Genomic DNA, 11,471 nt, shown 5'->3' on the forward strand with positions numbered 1-11,471 from the left:
ATCAATCGTTGAATGCCTGTGACGTTTTCGCGCGATGCGACAGCTGTGGCCGGCGGAACCGGCAACCAATCAAGCAAAGCACACATAACGTATGCGAACGGATATTGCGCACCGATAGCTGCTCGTTCTAATTCTCGAAAAGCATTCCCTTCAGCGACTTTGCTTTTCAATTAGCCGCTGAATTAGCTGGGTACATGTTGGAACCAACAACTTTTAGCCGCTTACCACCTACCCGATGACAACGCAGCAACAGGCAACTTCTGTTCGATGGTAACGACAACGATAAATGACATTGGGCACCGGTAACATTAGCCCAGTTCTAGCGCGTTCGCCGCCGCCGCCGCTCCCGTCGGCGCGCGGTGGTGTGTCGCCCGCCATCGCTGTGAGGAAAGATAGAAAAACAGCGCGAGTAACTCTTGCGAGCGAACGAGAGAGACAAAAAAGGAAAGACAGAATTGGGGAAAGGAAAGAAAACGATGGAGAGGATATTGCTAATCGTATAGGATGGCTGTTAGTGCGTGGCGCATGTGCGTCTGTGCCTTGGATAGACCGGGCTGTGTCGCTTTGTTCCAACGACGACGACAACGACGGAACAACAAACGGTGCTACTATGCCGTATCAAGCCACTGCTCTCCCCACTTTACCCCCTCCCCCAAACAACTCGACCATTACTGCTAATTCGGCATCGCCACCCGCCGCTGCGGAGGAGGACTTTATCGACGTTGCGGCGATGGGGTAACGACACGGCGCACTACTGCTACCGCGGCATCTCAGATCTGTTCAGTGCGTCTCCAGTATTGAACAGCGTCTATTCCCTAGCCTCTTTACCCGACGAACCCGATTTTGCTTAATTCGTTGATCTGTGACCCCTGATCTGTTCTCGTCATCGACGACGACGACGACGGTTCGAGACGTGTGCGCGCCACTGACGAGCGGCGGCGGCGGAAGATTGCGCCATTGATGCGCCCAACTCTCCGCGACAACCACCAACCCATACGGTTCGCGGCAGTCATCGCTGCGCGGCCAGCACGAGTGCAGTCAGTGACCAGCTACCGCGGCAGTTCTTACTTGATGTAAGAATAAATTGGACAGGGTTATTTGTCGTGCTGAGACTGTTGACAACTTGAAAGGCGTGCCCGAGCGCCGCTAGAATTTGTGACGATGTATAAGAAGAATATGTCTGTGCATGTGATCACTAGTCAGTTCATTTGGTGCGTTGCGCCCATACCAATGGAGTAACAGTTATTAATTGAGTAGTTATATATATATATATATATATTTATATATATATATATATACACACATATATATACATATATATATATATATATATATATACATATATATATCTATATATATATATAGTATCGTTGTTACTGCTGCTAATAAACTGCACTGTTGCCGCTGGCGCTAACGATAGGATGAGCGAATCGCTGGCTGCCGACTGTTGTGGTGAAGTGTTGTTTCGCTATTGGATATCACTGTGAACTAGAGTGCTGTGTTTATTACTTTTGTGCTGGTGAGCCTGTTCGTGTTTCGTCAACGTCGATGTCGTTTGTCACTGAGTTTTCGTTGTCATTACTGCCGTTGCGCCATCGCTGCCGCCACCGGGACCGAAGCATCTGCGGCAGCTGCCGCGGTCATCATCATCTTGTTCTCTCGATGTGCGCGGGCTCTTTCCTGGCGCCCGCCAAACCGGCCGGGATTTAGCATCCGGCTGGTCTCAGCCCGCGCTCTCCGCTTAGCGGGTCAGGCGCTGCGGGAGCAGCAGCGGCCAAGAGGAGGACTTCTACCGACGACGGGACCAGCAGCAGCAAAGCAGACAGATTGTGTGTGTCGGTTGTCGTGTTGTGAAACAAAATGGCCTCTCGGGTCCACCAGCGGTTTCCGGGGGCCCGAGTGCCCCGTGGCGGGCGAAAACTCGTTAGGTGTGGGCCCGTAAAACCGCCAGAACATTCCCCCAACCCACTGGTCAGGGGCGCCGCAAGAATCGCCCGTGCCAGGGCCCGTTTCGTAAACGTCTTCGGCGACTCGGCCTCCGACACCGATGAGGTATGTGTTGTGTCTCTATACTTCATGTACTTCTACTTCATTAAGATCCTTCTTCTTCCACTCCTTCTTCTGCTACTGTGACTACTGCAGCAACACCAACAGTACAAACAACAACGACAAATGCTGCTTTACTTCACACAGATTCTATCCCACGCGACAAAGCAAGATACCGTCGAGGATTTCAGTGTTGATAGGATCCAATAATAGGATACTTCAGCGGCCGACTCTGGCGAATTAGTGGCTCTATTAATGCGACGTCACTGGTGTTTTCTCCAAACTACACTACGGATGTTAATGATAGTCAAAATAACGATAAGAATAAGAGTAGTTCTAACAGGATGGATAGATTCGTTATCGGCTACTTCAGAGACGCACTACTGGTAAATTCATCGCGTTCGCTCGCTCGCTCGCTCGCTTGCTCACGCGTACCTATTCTTTTTTTGGCTATTGATGTGTCTATGTATGTGGGTGGGTAGGTGCGTGTGTGAGCCTATGGCTGTGTATGTGTGTGTGTGTGAATGCCTGCGCGTGTGTGTGTGTGTGTAGGTGAGCTTGTGTGTCTGTGTGTGTGTGTGTGTCTATGTACACGTTTTTGGATAAGTTGTATAGATACTGATTTGTATCTAAACAAAACATCATAAGGATTAGTAGCAGTGGTTGAAAAAGCGGCCGGAAAAATATGCGATATAGCCGCAGCAGCACCAATAACAATATCAACAATAGGTAAAACGACGGACTGGATGCAATGTGTTCGCGGATCCGTCGCAAAGATTCGCGAGCTCGTAATGCCAACTCAATCAAACCGGTGTAGTTGCCAGCGACGGTATCGAGATCAGCATGAACAAGAAACAAACATTGAATGCACCTTTTAGCGAGAGACGTCCGTCTATGTCGCTTCAATAGGAACAAAACGTTTTGGAGGCTTCAGAATTCGTTGCTTAGTGGCCATCTAGACTTGGCTATACTGGCCTAGCTTCGCCCGCCCGCCCGCCCGCCCGCCCGGATAATCTCTGCGGCTGTTTCCACTACGATCAAATAGATATGAACAGCTATAAGCGTTACTTGATTGTCTCAACACCATCTCGACAGATATAGTCCAAATAGTCAATATTACCTCTCCTAGTAGACGGTAGAGTTTTGAAGAGGCCGAAGATGATGCTTGTTGTTGTTACATCCTATTCATTTCGCCTCCTCTGTGAGCTCCTGCTTGGTAGTATAATAGTATCAGTCGTGTTCTGCCGAGTTCGCAGAGTTTGTCCATTGCCGTCTCTTGATGAGTGTGTGTGTGTGTGTTCAGCCAGAAGGAGCGAGCCGTGTTTGCCCCTGCCAGGCTGGGTGGCTGGCAGTCCGTCTGGGCAGTCCAGTACCGTAGAGTCCAGCATCGCTACTGAATGTTCTAGGTAGATAAAAAAAGAATCGAAGTGATGTTATTACTGCATGCTCTGACGACCGTTGTGATTTGTCTGGTGCTGCTGTTACCAATGACGGTCAGCAGTTAGCTGTGGTTATTGTAAGGCTAATGGTGATCAGTGAGAAGATTACACAATGACGACCCGTTCTCTCTTTGCACAGACATCACAGAGGTAGCCTGTCTGCTGCTGATGGCACTGTTATGGCTGATGATGGTGTCGTTGCCGACGGCGTTGTCATCGTGTGCTCCGGTTTTCAGAACGGATTACGAATGATAGGAAATATGGACGGAGAGCAAAAATGGATAAAGGATTGAACAAAATGGCCTCTATCTCTATGTGCCGTCTCGATAAGCCGGTCGGATTTATGCTTCGACTAGACGCTATGGTTATCATAGTGAAGCTTGAATTGACATTGCTGTTGGTCAACTTAGCTGGGAGTCAGAAGTGTCCTGTTTGTCGTTAGTGTTTGTTAAGCGACTAACTCGCCATTTGCTCCATTTGCTGGCCTGATTGCGCACGCTTAATCACTTCGATGGTACTTTAATCGCCGAAATACATTGCCGTTCCTGTATAATCATCACTTGAAGTTCGCCATTGCTGCAGCCGCCATTGATAACCCGCTTTGCCAGTAGGTTCCCTCCCTGTAGTTGTGGTACGTACTCGCGAACCGTCTGCTTCGACGATAAGTACGCGTTGAATTGGGCCCGTGAAATGTCAGTACAGTTCTAATGGTATCGCTTCTGACGAGAAACCCTGTGACCGGCCATACGTATCAACGTAAAGTAATTGTTGACAATATCGAGAACAATAGCAACCACATGTCGTACAGCATAGGTCCCTCCAACAATATTCTGATTACCCATGGCGCTAATCAGAAAAGTATCGAATGCAGGCTTTTCGCTTCGGTATTTTCGATCCCGCTGAAAGAGATTGCAGTTGTTATTGGAACAGCGATCGAGTGCGGGTCCACATCTTTCTACCTATCGGCCTGCTTGTTTGGTCAAAGCGTTGCAACCTAATAATTAGTGCATTCTATGCTTGGTATTGTGGCCTCTGCAGAAGCTTCCTTATTTGACGACAAGCTGCTTGGTGCTCGTCAGTAAAAGCGATCCGTGCATGGCGCATTTGAGTAAGCGAGCAACACTCAATACTGTCGCGCGGGTCCGCGCCATTGAAATGGCGCGAGGATCCTTTCTGCTATTAGCTGTGGCAGCTTCTGCCACACAAAAAAAGGCTGTAACAGAAGGCTCACCGGTCGTCAAGTGCTATCGTAGGGAAAAGCTTGGCTGAGACGCTTCGTTGGCGGTATATTTAACCGAGTTTGTTTTTATTGTTCCGGCAAAGCCGTTTGTGCATTCGCACCTAAAATTTATTTCGATGCGAAACCCAGTGATGATTGAAGAAAAAATTTCTATATAGATTTATCATATGTCTGTACATTTAGTAAAAAACGCTAGTTGATGCTTTTCCGCACATGGCATAGTCATGTTCACTGCTTGTGATAATCATTGTAGCTACGAGCATGTGAGTAAGCGAGAGACTTACGTCCAAATACGTAAATTTTCCCATGCACAGCTTTGGTATGTTTACCTGTTACGAACACAGTCGATAGGACACACTGCATCTATTGGATCTTGATGGTTTATAGGTCTATTGCCTTACAAGCTACTTTCGCCATAACTAGTACGATTACCATATACTAGGCACGTAGTTAGAACGGGGAACTTCTACCTTAAAACTATCGATGGTGTGATTGCCGAAGCGGGTTATACGATGACTATTTTCTGTACATTCTCCAATGAAAATAGAATGCTTTTTCGACAGTTGTCTTCTCCCAATGGATCAACAGTAGCTGGTTCAGTAAAAATTGGATTGCATGTTCTAGTGACTATCGATCCGTTGAAGGCGTGCCGGAAGTGTTAGTGACTTCAATCTACAGTAGATACAGGTGGCCTGTAGCGAGATCTCAATAATTTCTCGATGAATGATCGTTTCCTCGTCGTGGCCGACGAGTTGACGAACCCTCCCTGTTTGCTCGAGTGTTCGCCGCCTGGACTTCAGCCGTCTCCGCCCGCCTACGCGCGCACCTAATTTCACCCATATCGATGGCAGGACAACGGGTTCATCTACAGCTGTTGGTCGTTTGAGCATCTATTGTTGCTACAGCAACGACAGTTGTACTAACTATTGTCTCTATCCTCGAACAATAGACATACCGAATTATAATCTTCTCTCCTGTAAAAGCTGTAACCGTTTTCTTCCGTTCAATATAAAATTACGTATGTGCACCGAGTGAAGCGTGGGCAACCGTTTTGTGCACCTGCCCAAGCGAGTATTGTTGATATTTAATTCCTATACTTAATTACTCTGATTATTGGAAGTCGATAGGCAGGTGTTTTTTGCTACCCAGTTTACTTTTGTGCAAGTGGATTTTTTCGACGCTGATAATACTGCTGTAACGACGTGGATGTGTTTGGCTGGCCGGCGTATCAGGCCACCAACTAAAAGACAGACGGTGATTATAGGGCCAACGGAAGCGCATGTGATTCGAATGGCATCGCGGCCTCCACTGTCATCCTTAGCAACGCCTATTTGTATAATGCAATAGAATCGAGCAATTTTGTCCACTCGACTCGCTATTGATCAGTGACCAGTGCAGCGGAGCGACGTTTGCCGCCGCCGCTGTGGCTATTGGCACCCATTATCCAGCATGTGTTGTTTGACTGATAAGTTGTATTTGTACCGTGTCTCTGTGCATATCCATCCATCTATTTATCCCTATGGATTTAGGTTAATCGGTTACCTCTCGTTGCCTGCGCGACATCGCTGCTACTGTCTTCTACTATATATAGTTCTTTGTGGCTAGCCGAGCTGTATCTTCAATCTGCTAACTATTCTTGCCATCCCGTACATGCTGGCTGTAACAGCACGGTGCTCGTGAGCTAGATATAGACGTCTATCGAGCCATACATCGACTACTAATGTAATGAGACAACATTGAGTGAATCGCAAAGCGTCACTGCCCTCTGCCCCACTTTACCCCCATTTCTCAAATGGTTGTCCACAAATTGATTCGACTGATGTCTACGGCTTGTTCTTGGAACCTTGTGGTCGTACAGCAGATTCCTTGTTGCCCCTGACGTTATTGTTTGGTAGTGCTGCTGCTCGCTACGAATAGCGTCACTACTGCAGCTGTTTCGTAAACGTCTGAGTTATTGGTAAAGTAGGACTTGCGGCCGCCTTAGCCGATGTACTGCTGTCGACCGCAATAATGCTGGTCCCGCCGCCGCTGCCGCTGGCGGTGTTGTAGCAAGCGCAGGCAGACAGGACAACAGGCAAATTGGCCGACTCGTTTGCCCGTTGGCTGGCTGCTTGAGCGACTTTGCTGTATGGTCAGGACACCCAGCTACTAGTAAGCAGTTCGTTTACTTTTGCTTTCTGCTGTTCGTGGCATTCGCCTGCTGTTGTTGCTGCCGCCGCAGCTGCTGGTGCCGTTTGCCTCGTTGGTGCGTTCGGCGTTCGCAGCTTGGCGTTGTCGACAATCGACGACGATGAACCTACGATAGACTACGTCCACCAGCAGCAAACAACAAATGTGAAAAAAGCAGTTAACGAACAGTGGCGTTTGCTTTCTGTCTGAGCGGCACAGCGTCATCGCCGCCGCCGCCACCAGCGCAGCGACGTGGGTTCAAGGTCTCCTCGCTCTTCTCCAGAGGGGCCGCCAGTCGTACAGGCAGCGGCCGCAGCAACAGCGGTGATACCGGCGCGCGGGCCCGCGCACCAGCAGAGATCGACGGTCCAACAGGGAGCGACAAACGGACAGACGAAAGCACAGGAACCATCGTTACGGCGACCGTGGCCGTTGGCTGCAACGGTAGCAAACGCAGCTTTTTCGCTGCACCGTCGCCGCTTCGTCCGTTGCTGTTGAGATGCTACTTGGTTGGCGGAACGTTCATTGCTATCGCCAGCTGCAGCAGCAACTACAGTTGCTGCTAATGACACCCATCAACAACAGCTACGATTGACGTTGCAGTTGATGCCGCCGCGACAGCGGGGCAACAGCGGCCTGGGGGGCTGTACAACAACCAGCAGACGTGGCTGCTGCTCTCGCCGTTACCGCCCAAGCAAAGACAGCAAAACGAGCAAACGGCAAAACACTCGCGGCAGTGGTTCAATGCGACCAACCGCAGTACAGATTGAACAGGGCATCTGAACGCTGGCAGCAGACCCAAACTGTTGTTTCTGCTACTGGTCCTTGTTTTTTTTTTCTGCTTTTTTTTGTTGGCGAAGAAAAATGCTGTTGTTGAGTGCAGAAACCAAAAACAAAACAACGTGCGCGTAGCCGGCTCTTTCTGTCTATTTTTTTTAGTCGCTCAGCGACGCTGCTACGGGCGCTGGGCTGGCGTCCATTCCGATCGAGAGGATGGCGGAGACGCAACTGAGACTATAAATTTGAAATGTGTTGCACTCAAGATCGGTGTCGTCATTCTACCGTCGAATAGGAGACCAACGACGAAAAAGTGATAGCTGCTGCTGCTGCTGCTGCAACGTTCACGCGCGGCTGAGCCCAAGATTGGTGATGAAAATGCCAGCTCTGTCACTCGTAGCCCTGTCGTTGTTATTGATGTTGCTGTTCCTAATGCGACATACCGCACAGCGTCACAGAGTCTTCTTTGTCTATTGGGTAACTAGAAGCCCATACTTTCATCTATACACACACTATATACTTGCATAGCGACAGATAGTCACCATACGCGAACCCACGGCACCGTATCCCAACAGCGACACAGATCTTGTGTGTATTTGTGTATTTAAACTGGCGAACTGATACACGAAGAGACAGACACTGCTGCTGCCGTTACTGCTTTTGTTATTAAATGTTCTACATGACCAGGATGATGATGGCGCTCGCAAAACAAAAAAAATACTAAATGATGGGTCACCCAATAGATGCGACGACACCGGCTCTTTCAGTCTCCCGCCAGGGAGAAAATTTGCACTGTTTTTTCTTTGGCTGTTGTTTTGCTGCAACTGCAGCTACGCGATAGACAAATCTTCGCAATTATTATATATATATATATATATATATATATATATATATATATATATATATAGTGGAAGAGAGACCACTCAGGGGATCAGCCAGCATCGGCGGCCAAGCCGATACCGGCAGCAGTAGAGCTGATCATAACGTACAGCTATTGTTAATATTGTATCATCTTCTTATAGTCGCAAGTTATTCTCTTCTCGTAGGAAAGAAGACGAATACGAGAAGATGACGACGGCTTGACAACGAAAATGAAAGAATCGAAGTAATCGAACGAAGAATAAGGAATGGAGACGGCCGCAGCAACGGTTTTAAGTGAGGGAACCAAAGACCCGGCAACTAGAAAACGGCGACGACAACAACAGAAGTAGCAACAGCTAAAAGAGGAAAGCTTCAACAGCGTTACATGAACAGTGAGAAAGGGAAAGGGGGCAATCGATTTACCGGCCCCCGCATAGTTACAGACACAGCGTACCAAAAACAGCATAAAGATGGCGACGAGGCCACAATTCGTAGATAATGAACGAATGGACCAGCATTCAACGGACAGACACGGGGCTTTACGAGAAGCAGGCAGTGAAATAGAGTAAGGAAGGGGAAGAGAGGGGGTCGCCACGAGCCAAGCGCATGCCGCAGACGCACACATAGAACATAGGCCCACAACTATACGAACATAGAAACCATATTCCCCTCTTCCTCTCTCTTTCCTTATATATGTAGACATATATAGGGGGAGAGAGAGAGAGAGAGAGAGAAAGAGAGAGTAGGGGTAGAAGGCGCTAGTTATTCAGATGATTATTATTACTACATGTAAAAATGGTACAACTTCTCACTGTCTATTCAGGCCCCACTTATTATTCTCGTTGCCTGCAGCTGTGAAGCAGCGTAAAGTGGAAGATCTCGAGGGTCATACTTGAAGAATGATGAGATTCGAAGAGTAGGCCGCATCGAATGGAACATCTACGATGCTGATCCAAATGAAAAGGTCGAACGTCGCCTGCGACATAGAAATAGAATGCCAATAGTGACAGCGGCCGACAATAACAAACCGCAGTATTATTAGCTCGGCACGAAGATGATACTCTGGTTACAGGCGGTGAGATGTGGTCATAACAACGACACCGGCTGCGGCGGCTACAGCGACGGCAGTAATAACAATCGAGATTGTGGCTGGGCTATTATTAACGGGCGACAGGGAATGCCGTCACAGTTACCATTACCACAACAACAGAACCTATATGTACAGACATATAACATATAATAGCAGTTATCGACGACCGCTTGTCTGCAGCTATGAAACAGAGCGCGCGAGACACTTGATTATGCAGTAATCGGCCGTCGAATAGGGTAAACAGCAGATCGATTGAATCGTTGTTTTTATCGGGAAACACCGATGGAACTTTGGCAACAACGGAAACAGCAAATACACACACACATACGAGAGAGAGAGAGAGAACCATTCTGAGTCGCCTATGACTGCTGCTGTTATTTTGCTTACTCCCGCAATCGTGCTGGCAGTGGCTGTCGCCAGCATACTTGTAGATCTGTGCAGAGTACGCAGACACGTATTCAACATAAATACAGTATTATAGCCTGCCTGACCACCCGCCCGACCACCTCGGAGTATCTAGCACGGTGCTGTTTTCGAGATATTGTCGAACTGTGTACGAGAGTGTGCTGTAATATCAAAGAAGAGGCGCCTAGAAATGTGTAAGGCCGCGCCGCCGGCGCTGGTCATTCTTCATCAGTCGATGATTATAGGAAATGGACTCGTGTTTAAGCTCAGTGTAGCGGTACAGCGTGCTGGTAGCGCACGATGGACGTACACGCAAGATCACCATACAATGATGACCTCGACTTCCTTGCGCGAGAATGCCTTCGTCACTGTTCTATTCGTTTGTTGATCGCGTAGCGACAGTAGGTAATCGAGCGTTGGTCGCAACGCGTGCTGGTAGATCTACTGTGATGGACGCCATGGTTATGAAGATTGGATAGCTGGAAAGCGTTATTCCTGTCTGATGTCCTTTCGTTCGTGTGCGATGTTACAATGGTTGGGATCGCCAGAATCATCGCCGCCTCGCCGGTGATGCCACAGTTGCTTTGTTTTATTGGCATTCGATGGAACACAGCAACAACCGGATTGGATCGACTAAACGGTTCAATAAATTGATAGCAGCAGGTTCGCAGCACTGCTTTCATCCGACCAGCTTGCTCCTGCTTCCTTTCCCTTAGTCTCGGCCACGGCATCAGAATACTCCCGCTGTCAGGACGATGTCTGTTTCGTATCTTTATCGTTTGTTGACGCTTTGAACGAATAAAGCCGTTTTTGTTGTAGTTGTTTGCGTCTCGTCGTCAAGTTGAATGTATCACTCGAACAAGATGGCCATGAAGCACTGAACTGCTGAAGCTGAAGTCGGGTGTTGAAGTGGCGTGGCGATGGCGATCGTCCATTTGTGTCGATATCACGTACTTTCGCCGCTCGCTCGTCGATTTTATTCAACTCGCGGCTGAATATACGCAGAGGATACGCACACTTCGCGCCATCAATGAAAAAGCTTGCCTGCGTCCATTGTACTCATCAAAGCAGTTATCTCTAACATCAGCAACTATCCAGTAATGGCGAAGAAGAAACGATTCACGTTCAAGCCTTAAAGATGGCTCCTCCCGAGTGCTACGACTGTTTGTTCAGAGTTGTTCGACGTACTGCGATCGCCACGAAATGCTAGGCGGCGAATTGTTAGATTGCTTTTTATTTACTACGGTACTTATTGCCGAATACAAGAACTATATACATCTAGCATACATATGTGGTATTATAATGCAGCCAGTGTTTCTTCATGACAACGCTAGTGACGACAAGATGTAGAGCTTACACACACAGAATCTCTCGCTCTCTCTCTCTCTCTCTCTCTCTCTCTCTCTCTCTCTCTCTCTCTCTCTCTCTCTCTCTCTCTCTCTCT

At 48.3% G+C, this 11,471-nt stretch overlaps 1 protein-coding gene across 1 annotated transcript in view; it reads left to right on the top strand.

The window, feature by feature from the left end:
* The first annotated feature begins 1,460 nt into the window (after positions 1-1,460).
* Positions 1,461-11,471, top strand: part of LOC111261766 (uncharacterized) — a 57,728-nt gene continuing 47,717 nt past the window's right edge. The window contains exon 1 of the mRNA XM_022835507.2: positions 1,461-2,052. Within this exon, the coding sequence (XP_022691242.1) occupies positions 1,861-2,052 (192 nt within the window). The 5' untranslated portion in view covers positions 1,461-1,860. The remainder of the gene's footprint in view (positions 2,053-11,471) is intronic.

Source organism: Varroa jacobsoni, unplaced genomic scaffold (assembly GCF_002532875.2).
Source record: "Varroa jacobsoni isolate VJ856 unplaced genomic scaffold, vjacob_1.0 scaffold_593, whole genome shotgun sequence".
NCBI lineage: Eukaryota > Metazoa > Arthropoda > Arachnida > Mesostigmata > Varroidae > Varroa > Varroa jacobsoni.